The sequence below is a fragment of the Trachurus trachurus genome (assembly GCF_905171665.1).
Source record: "Trachurus trachurus genome assembly, chromosome: 9".
In the NCBI taxonomy this organism is placed as follows: Eukaryota; Metazoa; Chordata; class Actinopteri; order Carangiformes; family Carangidae; genus Trachurus; species Trachurus trachurus.
The window spans coordinates 24,078,096-24,097,900 of record NC_139895.1 but is presented as its reverse complement, the minus strand read 5'-3'; the positions used below and the strand labels follow the sequence as shown (position 1 = coordinate 24,097,900).

At 39.1% G+C, this 19,805-nt stretch overlaps 1 protein-coding gene across 1 annotated transcript in view; it reads left to right on the top strand.

Moving 5' to 3' along the window:
• edil3a (EGF-like repeats and discoidin I-like domains 3a) overlaps positions 1–15,888 on the top strand; it is a 109,338-nt gene extending 93,450 nt beyond the window's left edge. Inside the window, exons 9-10 of the mRNA XM_083979727.1 lie at positions 6,239–6,394; positions 15,469–15,888. Coding sequence (XP_083835853.1) covers positions 6,239–6,394; positions 15,469–15,618 — 306 coding nt within the window. The 3' untranslated portion in view covers positions 15,619–15,888. The remainder of the gene's footprint in view (positions 1–6,238; positions 6,395–15,468) is intronic.
• The last annotated feature ends 3,917 nt before the right edge of the window (positions 15,889–19,805 follow it).

Sequence of the window (19,805 nt, the reverse complement as noted above, 5' to 3'; positions counted from 1 at the left end):
TTTTTTTTTGTGTAGCTCTTAAAAACTTCCCTTTTTTCCCCCATTTATTCATAATCAGCACCCTAGATTTTCCATTTTAATAACTCATTAGGGTTCTTTGTCCAGGGGCTGAGTTTATGAAGGGCTACAGGCTTTTGTTTGCACTAATGAACAAAACAAACACAATTAATTATTACAAGTTTCAGTTGAATTCTTTTTGGTCAGAGTATTGTGTGCAGCACACTTTTCTATCTCGTCATGTTTTACTTTCATGGTGCTGCACAGTCTGCTTTCACACAGAAAAAGCCATACATGTCACATAACAGCCTTTCAAGCTCAGTGAGACTTAGACCCTAGTTCATCATATAGAATTGGTTCAGCTAGCTGCCTGTGTGTGGAACGGCACATTTTTAAACTCAGAAAGGTGTCATGACTCAAACAGGCTTTTCTTTGCACTCAGTAGAGAAGTGCTGCACTCAGTCAGCCATTTATCTGGAAATTGTCTGCCTTCAGCCTCATCCCTCGTCTCTTTTAGTCATTTTGGGTTTGCTTTTTGGGTTAAGGGGCTTTTGTGAAGATGGTTGCAGCAGCAGCAGCAGCAGAGGATTGAGCTTTGGCATGTGGCAAGTACTGTGTTGAGATAGCAAGCGCATCTGAAATCTCATGTAAAAGTCCATTCAACTGGGACTGAGGTTTCTTACTACACACCGAGAGGCTGTGAAGCTCCCCTCTGCACCAACCTTGCTGGTTGCCTAATGATAGCATTAGAACATTTACAGATGCTTAGATGTATTTACTCTTAATGTTTCAACTGAATCTCACAGAAGTACACAGAAATAACATAGATTGCTGCTGTATTTCTGCAACAAAGTAGTATTTCACTTCCATATAGGGGGATTCATAAAAAAAAGATTTAAATTAAGAAGGTCGAAATCAAAGCAGAAGGGGAAGAAAATACATAAATCTTAGTCTCGTACAGGTAAAGCCCAGAAATACTGGATCCTTCAGTCCCAGTATGTCTATACCATCTTCCATAAGACCCTCCCTTTACTGCCTTAATACCCATTTCTTTCAAAACCTCTAGTTGTTAATGCAGACTTTCTTTTCTTCTAATGGAGCTTTAACCAGAGCAGATGCTGGAGGATTTAGCAGGTTAGTCACCGTGTGTATGTGTTATGGTGGTATGGCCATTTTATTTCATGTTGAGCAATATCACATGAAGTTTGCCCTGGCAAGATTTTGGGCACGCTGTGGTGTTTTGGTGTATGACAAAGCTGCTGTTGCTTTCTTAAGACTGCCTGAGGAGACAAGAGCAGTGCACCCGGGTGATTTTCATGCTCTCACACCAGCTTCAAGCTTTAATGATAGCAGCCTGTTGTGGCGTTGATGGGCCGTAGCACTGTCCTTGTGGCTTTGTGAGGTGTGAGAACACAATTCTGAACTCTGCACTGTGACCCTAAGAGGAAAGCATGTGTCACAGAAACACAAACGCAGGCTGTGAAGATTAAATGTCTGTTTTACACACAGTTAAATTAGCACAGCTGCTGGGAGAATGTCAGCAGGATGCTGTGTATGCATGTTCTGTATTCATAAAATAGGAAACTGGGCCTCATTTGGCTCCTTATAAAGCTGCCTCTCGCTACATTACTCTCTTTATCCTGCCATGGCAAAGCCACTTCAAATAGGGACATGAGATTTACACACCAACTCCAGTGTTAATGAGCACGGGAGATGAATGTTTGTCTGGAAGCCGTGCACAAATGTTGCCTCTTTGTGCGCTGCCATCAAAGAGAAGTACAAATAAGTAATTGACCATGTCTTCCGTTTTTCAACGTGCTGCTGTATTTTGGGGGAAACTGGAAGCGTAGATTAGAGTTACATGAATCTTGTTTTTAAATCTCAGAGACACAGCAAACAAAATCCTTAAATTGATTCTCATGTTGTATTTCGTTGGAACAACTATGCCACAAGCATTCAGAGATTGCTACAGAGACTTCACACACTTCCAGTTTGTCTGGGTTAACAGCTCATGGAAGAGAGAACGGGGTTGAGAGTGTGATGGAGAAAGAACAGAAGGCGGGGGCTGGAGGAGAGGCGTAGCTTTAACAAGCTTATCTCGCTCCCTAATTCAGTTTGAGCCATCAAAGTGTTGGGAGCTGACGTCGCTGGGGGCGGTCGTATTTTTTGACCGCTACCTGTGACAGCAATTACAGGTTCCCCCTTCAAGCGTGCCTTTGTTTTGGTGGCAGACTTGACTGCTTGGCTAGAGCGAGATTACCTCAACGTTCTGCGACTGGAGCATAATCAAAGCCCCACAATGCGAAATGTCATGCCTCCGTAAATCAACCAAGCAGCCGGCGCCACTGTTTCTTTCTGGGGCCCCTTTAACCAGGGGTCTCAGCGTTTTTGTCATTATAGCAGCGATGTTGTTTAAAGGTAATCATATACATCACAGGAATATATTCCACATTGTTGCTACAGCTGCTTTCACAAACAGAAATGTGCACTACTTTACACAAAAACAGAAGCAGCGACAGCTTCCATTGGGAGGAGAAACCCCATGAATAGTGTATTCACAACAAATGAAGCATGCATACTGTACATTGTGAGCAGCATCTGTGTAATTGCATACCTGTAACCACAGCATTGTTGAGAGTTGAATTATGTGTGCATGCAAACTTCAAGACCTTTTGTTGCACTTTCATTGGCCTAACATCTCACACTTGGCGAACTGGGAGTTTACCCACTTGGACGCCTTTCAGGAACCCAAGAATTAGCTTTGTAATCACTCAGGCATGACTTTGTCTACATGTGAGTTAGGACCCAGCTCTACGCCTGTTAATGTACACAGCAATGGGTCTACATTTAAGAAGGCCGCTCTAACACCCAGGGAACAGTCCTAAATCTTTAAGTAGAAGGAAGGAAAGTGAAGCTCTCAAGCATTGTTGAACCCTTATGAGAGTTGAAAGAGTGAGAGCAGGCCCATTCACATCACAGCTCAGGGAAAAAATAATTGTTTCAGGGTTTGTAAGATATTGCAGGTAATAAAAGTGTGGTGCAATGTGCTGAGATGCAGTGTTTTGCAGTGTGTCAAGACCAGAAGTGAACCTGAACCATAGCTCATGCATTATTTCACTTTGTTTGCTCATTTGTTTAATGTACACAGGGCCCTATTTCGTTTTGTCAGAGCCATGTGACACAGTATATGTTGGCCTATGACCAGGCCAATTAGTGTGATGTATTGTTGCCGTGATGCTGCGTTTATTCAGCAGAGGAAATAAATCTGCATCCTTGTGTTTCTCTCTGGTGCTCCGTCTGTGCTTCTAAATTTTGCCACAATCTTCCCAAGTGACAGCAAAATGCCAAGTTGCACCCTTTTCCCTCCTTTTGTGTGTTGGTGCCGCATAGACACACATCTGTGAGACAGTTTTATAGTAACATTTTAGGTAATTAGCATTCTGAAGATTTAGAAATGCTATCAATTATTTACATGTTTTTGCATCATTATAGATCAACATGCTCTTTTAAACAAGTGAATCACATGGGAAGTTATGGAAACTTCACGTCCTTAATTTTGTTTTTTTGTTTTTTAATTAAAGTTGGGTTTTTTGTATGTGTGTGTGCGTGTGTGTCTTTTAGTATGGAGATGCAAAAGGTGCAGAACAGCGTAGATGACTGTTGAATGTACAATGTACAGGCATTGATACATTCAAAAAAATGTATTTTATGGCATTTTGATCATTTATATAATCATTTAAAAGTACAGTAAGTAAATCCCTTCATTTACCACACCTTTAAATGCATTGAATTAACACTGGAGTCTAGATTATTAATAACAATAATGGCTTGGATTTATATAGCTCTTTTCATGGCACCCAAAGTGCTTTACAAAAACCATTATTCATTCATACCACATTCACACCGGTGGTGGTAAACGACATCTATAGCCACAGCTGCCCTGGGGCAGACTGACAGAAGCGTTGCTGCCAATGTGCACCAAACAGCCCCTCCTACCACCACCAAACATTCATATGCATTCACATGAGGCAAAGTGCCTTGCCCAAGGACACAATGACAGTGACTGGGATGGAGCGGGATTCGAACCACAAAGCCTCTTGTAATTGGACGACTCACTCTACCTACTGTTCTGGACCTTTTGTGTCTCCATAAAAAAAAACACACGCAAAAAAACAGCTCATTTACAGTAAATAAGAACAAAATAATGGACATGAAGTTTCAATAACCTCCCATGTGATTCACTTTGTTTCAAAGAGCATGTTGATCTATAAGAATGCAAAAAGATGTAAATAATTGATAGCATCGAGTGGTGCATTTCTAAATCTTCAGAATAATTACCTAAAATGTTCCAGAGCCAGAGGCCAGATTACAGTAGGTGCTAATATGCATCTTGTAGAAGAAGGGAAAGAAGGAAGAACCTGTGTTATTTATTTAGAATCTGATGCTCTTTTGGCAGCTTTTAAAAAATGTGCTGTTTACATTCCAAGATCTAAAGACCTCTTCACGGCTTTCCAAAAAAAAAAAGATGTGATGCCTATCAGCCTGCCAATCTTTCTAGTGAAAGGGAAATCATCTACAAGTGGTGTAGCTCAAGCCCAGAATGTCATTCCAACATCTGAGGATGACTCTCGCACTCACACTAGGGCCAGTTGTTCCGTACCGTGCTGAAGCCCGAATGCTCAAGCACACCTCTTCCAACCGTACCAGGCCAGGGAAGTGTACCGTACTCAAGCACGGAACACTTGCACTCACACTAGCAATAGAATCCGGACTTTAGGGGGCAAACGTGCTTGGGCACGGTACGATTGCCTAGTGTGAGTGCACCCTTATAGAACTGTCTCTACCAAAGGCCATGTGTCTTCCATCAGAAAGAGATTGCACACATTTGCCCTACATGGGAGATGACAGGAAAAAGTGTTTGGTAACCAAAGAGAACACAAGAGCAAAGGAACATATAGGCAAAAGCTGGACATTTTGGAATAACATGCTCTGACGAGATGAATCAAAGACCAAGGACAGCTTTTGAACAGAGGAACCTCATATGAACTAGCATAGCTGTGGAAATGTCATGGTTTGGGCTGCTTTGCTGCCTCAGGGACAGGGCAGCTTGCAGTTATTGATTCCACTCTGAATTCAGCTTCATATCAAAGACTTCTTGAAGTTCTTGGACCATCTGCCTGAAATTTGAAGTTGAATCAGAAGTGGACCTTTCAACAGCATAATGATCCTAAGCATGCTGGCAAATCCACCAAGGAATGGTTCAGAAAGAAGAAAAAATAGGGGGTTACACAGAGGCCTAGTCAAAGCCTAGATTTCAGTCCCAGTGAAATCTGTGTTTTGTGGGTATTTGAAACAGGAAGTGCAGAAGAAAATCCTCACACATTTTGCAACTGAAGGAATTTTACATGCAAGATCACTCCTAATTTTCAGCAAGCAGATGTCTGGAGGACAATTATGCAAAAATCCAACAAGACGTGATTTCTGCTAAAATGGCTTCCATTCATTTTTGAGACCAAGTGCATTACATCTAATGAAGTTTAACTGAAAGAAAGGCTTTTCCTTGTTGTTTTGTTGAAGTATTTCACCTTTATCTGTAGCCTCTTCATCAAAGCAGATAAAATGTTAGCAAAAAAGCTGAAAAAGTCAATAATTTCCAAGGGATGCACTTCTTTTTTTCATGTGACTGTTCATTATTCATCTGACTTGAATAACATGCCGGTAAAGTCGCTTAGAAAACACCTGACCTATTTTAATCATAATTGTAGAATATGTAGGTGAGGTAAATGTGGTGGAGCTATGAAGCTTATTCTTGTCGTGTATTTTGTGGGTTCAACTTAATCTCAACCCAGCAGTGTTGTTCCTTTTTCTAAATAATGAAGCATAATTGAACCCTAAAACGTCAATACAAGTAACAAGTCTCTGTGTTGACCGCCCAGTACCCTTGCACTGCAAATTGTTTGCAACAAATGTGAGGGCGTATTAAAAATTAACCCAAATGGCACAGACTGAGTCTCAGAAGCTGCTGCAGTGTGTGATTTCTGTTCTGCTGAGCAAGGTTGTGGACTTAGCCTTGTTGTTCAATACTCTGTGAATAATTGAAACTGACTTCTTGCGCCCTGTGTCTTTATACAGTAAATCCTCTAATAACGTCAAAAGGAAGAAAAAAAAAAACAGATGCTGCCTGGATTGAAATTTATCAATAAATTATATCTTTGTTTCCTTTCTTTTCTGTCTCTCTCAGGTGGACTTGCTTGTGCCAACCAAGGTCACAGGTATCATCACCCAGGGAGCTAAAGACTTTGGCCATGTCCAGTTTGTTGGCTCATACAAAGTTGCTTACAGTAATGATGGAGAGAGGTGGAATATATATCAAGATGAGAAACAAGGGAAGGACAAGGTGAGTCACTACTTTAACACCACATAATGACAAACACAAACTCAAACGGGTTTAAACAGGTCTCATAAAATATTGAGTGAAAATACAGTTTCCTATGGATAAAACACATCTGTATTGTCATGTACACAAAGCAAACATATTGGAAAATACAGTGAAATCATAAATGCATGCCTATGGGTAGTGTGAGTACTGAGGTTTTGAATTATACATCACACCATGAAGGCAAGGGGCATTCTGACTGGAGAGAAACATCATCAACAGAAAAACACACAGGAGAAATACAAAGCTGGAGCTGACAGAAATACAGAGCAGTCAATGTCAAAAAGCAAGTATTAAGTATGAATTTGTCCATTTTGGGACCTGTCTGTTGCTCTTCTCCACCCGTCTTTAGCATCTCCTTATCTAGGGCTCAAACTGAGGTTGCCTGGTTTGTCCTGTTGCCTCTCTCTGGTTTGGGATCAGATAAGACCGTGCTGTCAACCTGACCTGGCCAGTGCTATGCTGAAAATCTTGTTTACAGCCCTTCAACAGAGTACACATGTCCATTCCAATTGCCCACAACAACAGTGATGGTACAGGGCTGCAGCAGCCTCTCTTGCTGATATCAGGAGAGCTGCAGGCAACAGGTTGGAGCAAAAGCTGAAGCCCCTTGTCTTTCAGTCACTGGTGGCAAGAGATGTAGTTTACTTTTCTGTCTTTCTGTGTTATTGAAAGATAAGCCTTACTTATTCTGCTTATTTATTTATGGATGATGTGTTGACGATGGAAAATTAAGAAGCTGAGAGTCGAACTCATGCCTGCATATTTCAGGGAAAGCAAATACTGTGGAGGTGCTTAAAATTGTTATACACTTGTGGAATACAATATGTTCTCTTTTATTCTGCAGTGTGAATGTAGACAATCTATGTCTTCAATATAATCCCTAATTATAGGATCATATGCAGAATTCTTCACACTATAATTATCATTTAAACTTGTGGAAGAGATTTGCATGAATAAATAATTATAGTAATAATAATAGATACTATGTTTGAGCGTGTAAAAGTTCCAGGAAACACTTGATGTTTCATCTATCTGGGGTGGGGTCATGGTGGCAGCAGGCTACACAGGATATTCCAGATGTTCCTTATTCCCAGCATTTGCCAGCTCTTCCTGGGGGAACCTGAAATGTTCCCAGAGGCCAGATAGGATATGTAATCCCTCCAGCGAGTTCTGGATCTACCATTGGTCCTCTCCCAGTTAGACGTGCCCAGAAAACCTCCAAAGGAAGGCATCCCGGAGGCATCCTAATCAGATGCCCAGAAAACCTCAGCCGGCTTCTGTCGACATGAAGGTGCAGTGGCTGTACTCTGAGTTCCCTCTAGACATCCAGGCCCCTCACCCTATCTCTACGACTGAGCCCAGAGACCCTTCGGAGGAAACTTATTTAGGCCACTATCTAGGTATCAGCAATCAGATTTTTTATTTATTTATTTTTTTGGTCATTCCCCAGAGCTCTTGACTAGAAGTGAGGCTCGATGGCTAAATAAAAAGTTTTGCCTTCCAGCTCAGCTCTCTCTTCATCACAGTGGTCTAGTACAACCCAATTATTCCTGATGTCGCACCAATCCACCTGTCCATGTCACGTTCCATTTTACTGTCACATACTGTACAGTATGAACAAGATCCCGAGACACTTGATCCCTTTCACAGGGGGCAACATCTCACCACCCAACCCCTCAGTGCAAGTAGACCACTATAGCCTCAGACTTGGAGGTACAGACTCTCACCGCCCCAATGTTCGTCACTGTCCATCATATTTTGTTTGCATAGATGATTAAATCTGAGTGCTAATGAGATATCCAGATGCAGAGAAAATGTCATCATGCTCGAGTGCAACATTTTTGTGGCTGAGCAACCTCTGAGACAAGGTCAAACAAGCACACATAACTACCAACTTCAAACAACTGACCCTTATTTGACTTAGTATTTGATTTGTAATTGAGGACAGATTGATTTAAATTTCATTAGATTCAATCTTAACGCATGTTGACCTACCTTCATTTATTAATGCAAATTTATTCCACACATTTAAAAGAATAATCTGATCAGAAGATCGTAAAATTGCTAATTTTCCATACCACCTTCTTTCATAGTCTTCCTACACACTATGCCCTGCAGTGTGCGCACATAAAAGCATCAGCTATGATCCCTGGCTTTCTCATAAAAATGGATTCTGAGCAGTTTGTGGAGGTATCTTTAACTGCCACTTCAAAATAAGATTTTTATTTTGTTTGGCTCAATGTGATAGTGATCTATCATTGCATTATGACTGCACTTATTTAAAGTGAATAATACCATATAATAGACAGTTATCAATTTATGCCTTCATCCTGTTTTGTGTAGCCAGTGCAGCACCCGATGGTTGGAAATATTTTTCCACTTCTGCACTCAAATTCCTTGCTTGAGGAGTTTATAATTTCAACACCCATGATGATCTTTGGATACGGGCCACTGCCAGCTCAGCATGATTTTCAATCTCAATACTGAGCACTGGAAGCCTTCCAAAGGTCTGGCGAGCAGCATCTGAAATAACAAAGGGAAGGAGAGAGAAAAGTACTGATGACATCTCAGGAACCTTTTATGTTTATTATACTTTATTTCAAAATAAAATATAAGGGGGAAAATAAATAAATGAAACATACATAGCTATACTGTATCACAAGACCCAAGACGTTTGATAGTCTGTGTGATCCCTGCAGATCCAAGGATAGACAGTCAATCTGAGGGCGTGTATGCTCTGTATTAGAGGGCAGGCATGTTTAGCAATGCTTCTGAAAATGTCAATCAGTTTGTCCCTAGTGGAGCTGAGGGGCTGTTCAGATGTATGAATCTTCAAGGTGTTTTCCCCCTTCAGTCAACTGAAGCAGCCATTAATGCTAGAGGACACATTTGGCTGTTGGACTCCCGTGGGGTGGGGGCGTGGGGGCTGCCACACCACAATGCACAACTTGGAAGGGATATACTGAGTGTGTGTGTGTGTGTGTGTGTGTGTGTGTGTGTGTGTGTGTCTGGCTTGGGCACAGTGGTAGAGGCTTGTAAGTATTCTTCTCAGCTTCCCCCTTCAGCTCCTGTGTGGCAGCGGCTGCAGGCAGTTACATCTAGATTGAGAGAGGAGGCTCTGTCAGAATACAGATGTTGTCAAAGAGGGGCACATGACACACACCACAGTAACCCTCCACAAAATCCATGAAGTGCCACGTTTGCCTTTTTTTTGCGCGCACATCTCGACTATCTGGGTAATGCACTTTTAACCGGGAAGCAACAACTCGGTTCATTATTTAAATATAATATAATTAAACTGTTGTAAGTTGCATAATTAGTAATTATACATATCGGCTCAGTTGCATTCCCACATGCTCGTGCTATCTGCACCTGGGTCACTGCATTGTCTACTCCTGCAGTACAGCTCTTTCCTGGGTGTCAATATTTACACAGTTGATGGGGGCAATCAAGCACAAAAGTAATTGATTTTACGTTTAATAGTGGTTCACTCAGGTGACACAGGGCTAATTGGCCATTAGAGCCTTTAGTTCCCTCCAGGTCATAGGGTAACTGACTGTCAGATACTGTAGCTGAGAATACAATCATTTTAAGATTAGCCACTAATAAAGACATCTTCTTCTTTGCTAAATAATAGCTGTGAGATTTAATGCACCTCAAGAATTAATGAAAGACATAACTAGATAATATTTTCCCAGTGTGAAGTTGTGTACTTTAGCTTGATTGAGTGTAACTGCCTCCTCTAAGCTTTCACACTGCTCTTGACCTTTCGATGAAGATGTGGCTGAGTTTTCCTGGTATCACCGCAGCAGACTCAGCCAACAAGAGGGCAGAGAGCAAAGACATGTGCGTGACCTGCTCCCTTGCATGTGCTGTGTAGTATCTCCAGACACACAACAGGCCGGCCTTAGTAATGCGTATGACTTGACCAGTCTGAAAAATCAATAGTTGGAAACAGACTTGCGGCCCCTGGGTCAGTCTGAAGACATACACAGAGCAATGTGCCCTGTATGCTTGAGTCTTGAATTGGATAATACAATTATACTTGGATGGGATGAAGCAAGTAACTCTCACATATTTGACTAAAAGGTCAGATCAGCTCCATGTAAGAACACCTTGGTGTTTGCCAAAGCCAAAGGGTTATTGTCTGGGTGCTGATGCTGCTTCTTGCACTTGGCTTATTTTGTATTTGGCAGTATCACAGGTGCTGCCGGATTTTGGCAACATAATTCAACTTCAACCTAACAGTTTAAAGTGAAAAACTACCGCATGATTAAGTATTTTAGTACCTGGCCACAAGCACAGACAGCTTGTAGCACGCTCCACCTGGCAGCTGCAAGAGACACATCCTCATCCTGCAAGAACTACTTCATCTGTGCTTTGCACTATCTGGTTTTTATTTTCTCATTGCTGAATAGTTTCCTTTGTTTAATTAATGACATCTAATTTTAGTTTGATACTTTATTCTGGTCACTAGTCACAGAGGCCTGCAAGTCTGCTGAAATAACAGGAAATGGTTAAATTAACCACTCAGAACTCTTGTAAGTACTGACATTTCTGAAAATACTCAAGCAAAATTGTATTTGGAATAGAGGTGTGTGTGAGGTTGTAACAGCAGTGGTGGAAATGGACATGTGTATGAACAATGTGGCCAAACACAACAGACTTGTTTCTTTCTGAGTGAAAGAAATAAAAAGAGTGAAAAATTGACAATATAATAATAATAATAAACCTTATTTGTATAGCACCTTTCAAAACACAGTACAAAGTTATTTTCTGCCACTGAATTGTTTAATACACTAAAAAGTATTTAGCCAGTGTGCTGTTGTTTAGGGAAGATTCATCACCTTTCTAACCTTTTTTTTTCTTTTTGTCTTTGTATTATTTGCCCTTTTATTGAGATTCTGCACATATATCCGGCTCCAGACAGTTTATTTTAGAGATTGCCTCTGATACTGTGCAGTTCCCCAGACAGTCTAGGGCAGATCCTTGTCATATTTCAATCAGCTGCTACTTTTATGGCCTTCCTGTCCTGCCTTTTATATTGTGCTGTTATGTGTCTTGGTTGTAATATTACAGTTTTGGCAACACTCCTTTGTCAAATGTTTATCACTGTGTTAAAGGACAATTCTGGGCAAATTCAACTTGGGGTTGTATTTTCAGACACAGACACAACTACCGCAAAACAGGAGCAATTAAACTGACAATTTTCAGATTCCTTCTTTTAGACCAAAATGATAGATTTTAGGAATCTGAAGATTTTCAGTTTAATTGCTCCTGTTTTGCAGTAGTTGTGTCTGTCCCCGCATCACCACGGCAGCGATGAATGGGAGTGGATGGAAGTTCCGCTGCTTAGGCTGTTTATATCCCTCAAAGCCACAATTTTTTTTCCACAGACAGCGTCAGATGGAGACTCAAACATGCACCGAAAAGTTTATTTACTTCAAGCAAGCCGACATGTTTGTAAAACTAGATCTAATTCAAAGTCTCGCGGAGTCTCACGCGAGACCCATGTTGACGCGCTCGGTGTGTTCACGTGCAGTCGGAAGCTACCGTTTGTGTCATAAACACAGGAATATCAACTATTGACTTGCTTGAAGTAAACAAACTTCTCTGTGCATGTTTGAGTAGCCATCTGATACTGTCTGTGGAAAAAAAATGTTTACTTCAAGCAAGTCAAGAGTTGATATTCCTGCGGAATTGTCCTTTAATCAGAAATCAGAAGGATTTTATGCCTCATGCAAAATGACTTTTAGCCTTATTATCATACATCCGTGCATAGCAACAGAGTTTTGAATCACTATGACAAAGCCCTGAAACAGGTGTGAAACAGCCTGCACACTGTTTAGCACTTCACATGGAGTCAAACCTTGTTTGTGCTACTTGTGCTGTAAGCTGTTGTTTGTTATTTGTTGCATTGTCACATAGGTGGTTGTTTCTTTATGAAGGTGTTGATTAGTTTGTGGTACCACTTCATAATACAACTCAACTCCCATTATAGAGGATTTAAGGAATGGGTAGGGTTATTACTACCTTTATGACTAGTAACAGATTATTTATAGGATGTGATTAGATTTTTTTTTTAAAAGGACTACAATGACCTGTTTAGTCATCATCAGTATTTGTACCTGCTTTCATCAGATATTTGTCAAGTTATTCGCATTTAACTCCATCAGCATCAGCTAGTTAAAAAAGTTTCATGTTTTTCAATTTTGTATTCATTCACAGTTTTAAAAAAACAATTTATAAACATCAATTAATCTTTATAAAAGGAGTCCTATTGTGAAGTGGTACCTTTTTACTGATTTTTTTGGAATAATAAAATCAATAGATTTACAAAATAAGAAAACCTTAAATGTTCAAAGATTTTCTTCAGATTATGAAATACTGTAGTGCTGGAAGAGATGACAGAGTGGCATCGTTTGCTTGTCTGCAGATGCAAACCTTGTCTGACTGCAGCTCTAGATGATAAAGACAGGGGAGAGAATGGGCTGCAGGAAGAAAAATTATGAAAAAGAATGCAGGATGAAAAGGTGGCCTCCACTCTCTTGTATCAGACATGTGAAATAAGGACAGTAATGAAAGTGTACACCTGTCACATGATTTCAGCCTTTCAGTCCTTAGTGAGTGTAACTCACAACAGCACAAAGAACAACATGTGACATGAAAGCAGTCACATTAATAGAAACACACACTTGCTAAGAGAACGAGGTTTGATATCTTGTCACATTTTTGCTTATTGATCTGGGCCAATTACATCTTGTATGTCTGACTGACACTGGATAACTAAATGGCTCACAACAGTAGGTGTATACATTACTACAGGTATAAACCATACAGTACATGCTCTGTAGCATCTGAGCAATATTGCATTCTTGTTCAGATTTTATAATTATATGCTTCAGTGGGATTCATTTCATAAGAGTTTTACAATGATGAAAGTGGCATTAGGCTAAAAAGAAAATGGGAATTCCAATTATAATACGGTAGTTGAGGATTTTACAAGCACCAACATCAAGCTTAAGTGGCCTAAAGCTATTATAAACTTGTGAGTAATTACCAACAACCTAAGTGTTGTCCTCCATGGTCACATCCATATTATACAATCACTTGTTTGAGCTTATATTTATTTAAGTTTTGTCGTTAGTTAAGTAGATTTTTATAAAGGAAATGTATACATTTTACATCATATACAGTGTGTATATCATCAATACATCAATATACAGTATATATATATATATATATATATATATATACATATATATATATAAAATATATTTTGGTTTATTAAGATATTTTATCACATTTTTCAATTAGCTTTTAATTAGGAAGTTGATTGCAAAAATAATTCTTCCTATTTTTCAAGCGGTGAAAACAAGCACAATAAATTGTCACCAGCTTGTAGAAAACATTTTGATACAGTTGAACCTTTTTCACCCTCTGTGTTCTGCACCTTTTGAGTATTTGATTGCAATGAGTGGCATCTGGGGTTTAGTTCGCAATGAAAGGTTTCCTTTTGCATCAGCGTGTGTAAATGAGTCATTACCACAGTTGTTTGACCAATCCCTTTTGTCAATTTCTATTATCCTCTTTGTAATCACCACTGTGAGGTTCATGTGAATAGTGTTTTCCATTTGGCAATATAGTTATAATCTCTCCTCTGACAGTGAGGGAATATTTTGTCCAACCACATAAAGTCTGAACTGTTTTTCTCCAAAACCCCACCTGTGATTTTATTCTGCATGGTCATAGTTGTAGCACCCATGATAAAACCCTTAAGAACATGTGTTGACCGACTAAAAGCAGAACCTCAAATTATTTGAAAGAGAACTATTTGAAGCTTCACACTAAAATTGGTCAACCCCCTCACCCTCCCTTATTTCCAGCACCTGCTTGGATTTAGCCCAATGATTTTCCATCTCACACAACAGTGAATCCCATTACATCCCAATTACACAGGCATAATCATGTCTGTTTAAATTAAATGATCATATCCTTCAATGAAGCAGTCCCTGTAGATACATTTCTTCCTAATATACTCTATTCCACTATCTATTAAGCACACACCATAATAATCAACAAAAACACACATGTCCCAGTTTGACAGTTATGTTTGTTTGTATTGGGCAGTTGGTTAATCCTTGAACGGGTGCTTCAAGGTTTCTCTCATGGCTCTTAAATCTCACTGAAGTTGTGTAAAAGTGATGTACCTACTGAAGTGGGTAGCATAAAGCATATACAGTGCCTTTTTTAGTACTTTAAGTGAATGATAAGCTGGTGGCTACATGATACAGTATAGTTGCTTTAATCTTAAACTCAAATTAGTCTCTAACACAGTTTTTTATAGGTTTTATGGGGAAAAGACCAGATAAAAACAAGCCTTGTTGTTGGTTGAAACATTCAGTTTTTCACCAAAGCTATTCTTTTATTGCCAAAGTGACAAATTCAAGAAAACCAAAGAGAAAATGGAAACAAAACACGACCAGCAAGCGTAGGATGCATGTTAATAACACTAGCACCTCATGAGGAGGAGAAAACAACGGTATGTCTGTCACTAATTGTGGAGGTGGGACTTCCAGCTGTGCTGCTCTAACAACGCACAATTTTCTTCAGGGGGAAACTGCTGATGTGCTCGCTTGTGTGGTGCACAAAAGGAAAGTACTGTACAAGAGAACAGAATTCAGAGAATGTGCCGTTATTGGAAGTGTTTGAATTGAATCTGTGATTGGCTGCACTTCACTGCCTGCTCAGGCCTTCAAGGTAACGGGAGTCTGGAGAAATCAGTCAAGAAATGCACCAGGAATTTTTTGCACCTGCCTCCTGGTAAAAAGAAGTTGCATCATGTTGACTACTAAAGCCTTCTGTTATTATATTTCAGACTGAATATTGCTGCAGCAGTACAATTAAGTGTTGTAATTAATGGGTTTTCATGGTGGTTTGTTTTTGTAGTGAAAACCCAGCGAAGCACGCAAAAACTTTTCACTTAAGAAAATCACAGTTCGTCCATTCTGCTGTTTTTACTGTTTTTACAGGTATTCCAGGGGAACTTTGACAATGACACACACAGAAAGAACGTGATAGACCCGCCCATCTACGCTCGGCTCATCCGGATCCTTCCCTGGTCATGGTACGGAAGGATCACTTTGCGTGTAGAAATACTTGGATGCACAGAGGAAGAGTGAAGTCCTTTCCTCCATCTTTCTCGCCATCTCCCCCCTGTCCCTTGGCATACTGGGGTATATCACCCAGTATTTCAAAAATAAACTGTGCAACCTGTAAAAAGAAATTGATTTCCAATGGATTTTTCAAGAATAAGTGTTTGGTTGTGGTGGGTTGCTGTTTGTTCTTTTGTACAATGATTTCAAACCTGCCCCCGATCCACTTTTGTCATTTAGTTTTCCTCTCTAAAACGTGATCTTTGTCTTTTTATTCTTCAAGATTCACCATCCTGTTTGGAATGAACTTCTGTAATATACATATGTGGGAGGGGTTGGGTAAGGGGGGGGTGGAGTCAGAAAAAGGGGGTCTCACTGTGGTTTTAACTTGTTGCCATGGAAGCTATTGTACAGTATCACTTTTTAACAAAGATGTGAAATCTGTCTGCCGTGCTACATTCAACATGATTAACCAACATCATACCATAACTAAACTGTCAAAAATACAATGTAGAGATCACATGTTATCACATTATTGGATATGTTTTTACTTGGATTTCTTCACGTCCTCAAGCCATGCTTCTACCCTAATGGACACTGGCATTACTACATCAATCAAAACACTATTAATGCTCTTGTATTATATGTAAAAGACTAAGAAATTGCATGGTGCGTGAATTATAAATGTATACTATGACAAATCATTTAAAACCTCTAGCCCTGAGAGCAAATGGCTTTGATTTAGGGACCTATTTTTATGTGCATTTTTAAATAGTTCTGAGACATTAACACACACTGCAAAAGCTTACTGGAGATGACTGATATGTGAGACAACAGACAAGCACTGCAGTTTAAAATGGTACTGCAGCGCTGACACTGAGGCTTATAGGCTCTCTAGTAAAATGTCTTAATGCTCTCACAAGGAGTTTCCTTTTTTTAATTTGAATCTATTTGATTATTCCTTCAACTTTTCTAAGATATTTGGAATTACTTGTTTGTGCTTGTTCTTTTTTTTGTATTTATTTAGATTAATTTGTCTCAGCTGTCAGTTGCATACAAATGTTTCACGTCTTAGTGTTGTCTTGGAGAACTAAGTTGAACCAATTAAAAGCTCAGGATAGATGTCATTTATAGTAACCCACAAATGTATCATTTTTGGCCACTTATTTAAAGATTTCTGTGTATTATTTAAAGAAAATGTCAAATGAGTGAGAGCAGTTATTTAAATCATGTCCATATATGCATAATTCAAATATTGAAAACAGTCTTTTATTTTTTATTTTAATCCCAGATAAATGAATTAATTTGTTTATTTTCAAAAAAGAGCAAATGTCCAAGATTAATAATATATTAATATTATCTCAAAGTTACAATGACGATGAACAGTGGTAACAGAGCTCTGAATATGAATTGTGTCTTTCTTTCAGAGGATTTAATGTGGATTAAAATAATACAGTAAACTGTTAAAGAACTTGTGTGTAATTTTGTGTAACATGACAGCAGCTCGCTGCATGTTCAGATGGTTTCAGATTGCTGAAAATCTTTACAAACATTGAAGGTACAGGGGATAAAGATGCTGTTATGCCAATCATGTGAAACTCTATGGTACTGCAGTTTGCACTGCATGGCTTATGCTGTTGGCTGCATCCTGCAGTAAATGAGCAGTGATGCTTGGCTGGTTAAATAAATGGAAGTAAACAAGTTCCTGAGGTACCGCAGCAGTGTCAAAACTTACAGCCCATTCCTCACGTCTTAAAAATTGGCCTGGATTACTCCTGTGGTTTCCACTCTTGACTAGTTTCCCCAAAGCACCCAAGTGCTCCAATAAGAGCTAAAAGGAGCCATGTCTACTTTTATGCTTTGTGTTTCACCAACTTGTCACCTTTCATTCACTTAATTAACCAATCATTTCACATTATAGGAAAATAGTGTTTCTGCTCTGAGACTGCAGCACAACCTGAGAGAGATAGTAAGACATAAAAGGTTGCCTGACTGGATTGGAAATATGAGTGTGCCAATGTTATTTTGATCAATTTATATACTAAAAATGCATTGGAATCCAACATTGTTGGACCTACTCCTACATCTAAACTGATGAAAAGCACAGCAAGAAAACAACACTGTCCAAATATTTTGGAGCTCACTTTGTATTGTTGTGTTCCAGGGCATCTCAGTTGTCCAGCCTCAACATGGTTGTTGTAGTAGTTGACAGGTCACTGTGTGAAGTCTGAAAATAAATTAAAAGTTGTGATTGGTATCTTAACTAGACAGGTTTAGACAACCGTGTTCTGGTTTGGCAAATTATCTGATGGTACACAGTGATATAGTAGACATAATCACTCTGATGTGTATATTCTTTGGATCGGTTGAATAGATATTGCCAAACTCAGCCAAAAACTGTACTGTAGATTAACAATATGTGAAAAAAGTTATACATGTAAATCAGTGACTGTCATTCATTCAGTAAATGGGCACAGAATAAGCATAAACAGATCATTACCCACAGATTATTTGTCTTCAACATTTTCCATTTTGATTCTTCACTTGTTTCTTTCCAAACGGCTTAATCTTGGCCAGCATCTTCTCTCTGGTCTGGTCTTTGTAGTTTGTTTCCTGTGAGCTCTTATCACAGTGAAGGCCAGCTACAAAGCTTTGAGGATGTTTGCATGATGAATGAGTTTGAACAGTACAGTATAACAAAGATGTCCACCGGCACATTATGTTTTTGCATATCATAAAAGATGTAATAGCCTTTACTTTGTACTCACCATTGATTGTCTTGTGCATTGTAATTTAAAACTTCATCTCATGGGTTAAAAAGGGGGTGCAAAGTGGAAACTCATCCTGTCTTTGTATTTCTGCGTCAGCTGTTCATCTATTATTTCTTTCCTCCTCAGTCTGAGTGTCAATCACTATCTAGAGAAAAAAAAATACCTATTATAATGCTGGTTAGGTTCAAGTCTGCAGAGGCGAGTGAGAAGCTGTGTACAGTCATAAAAGATGTTGCTTCAAACAGAAGCTCTTTCAGTTTGACAAATAAAAACATATCTGTGAAAATGAAATGAATGCTTTGATTTTCTTTACTTAATTCCTTTGGAAACAGGTCTTGAAAGTCAGGTGTTGAAAGGGTCTTAAATGCACATTTTTGAGAAATAATATGCAACATTCACCTTGATTTAGCCCTATTTGTGTACCCAATTTTGCTCTCGTGAGAGAAATACGCAATCTTGAGTCCTCTGGAAGCTTGTTAAAAGCTGATGTGACTATCCACGCAATTTACAGATTTTCATTGAAAAAAAATTCCATGCATTTACCACAACTACTGAAACCGAAACGTAAACATAAAATTAAAAAAGAGCAAAACAGGCCGTTTTTGATGTTCGGAAAAAGGTGTATAACTTAATAAAATAAAATGTAATGCAGACTGATTGGTTCATTGTAAAACATGTATTTATTGATGTTAATTTTCCTGCTCCCAGTGTATGTGTTTACAATAATTACTACAATCTTTATACATTTTCAGTTGTTTTTATTCAAGAAGCACTGCACATAAAAAGCAACCATGCTGCGCTGCACCTGAACTTCAACATTTGTGTAACTGTTTGGACTTCTCTCTATTCTTTGACCTTTTTACTCCATTTCCAGTTTCACTTCTTTTATCTTTTCTGATGCAAAGAGCATAATTCTATTACCACGATCAAAAGCCAAGTCATATTTATACTGGTGTCCCACTGATTAAACTGCAGACGATGAAATTAGTCTCTAGATTAAAGCATCACTACGCAGTGTAAACCAGAGGTGGAAGGAGGCTAAGGCACATTCATTTACAAAAGACCCTCTGTGAAGAAAGCTTTTTTTTTCCACCAAGAAAAGAAAAATGTGGTGGTTTAACAGTGCTCCATTTTTAATTCTTGAAAACTCTTAGAACTTGACTTGGCACTTATATTATGAGTGCAAGATTTCTATTCTTTATTTCATTCTATTGATAGATTGATAGAGATCAGTGGTATTAGCTGGAAGCGGTGTTGCAATAAAGTGATGGTACTTGACTTTAAAGATACTTCATGAATACCAAATGAAATTCTGTTAAATATCACACAGTGGCATCATAGAACTCAGTATCAAATATGTACCAGGCCTCATCAGGATCCATTTCAAACACGTTCTTGCTCTGAATTTTCAAGCCTGATGCTTCATAAGCCTGAGAAATATTA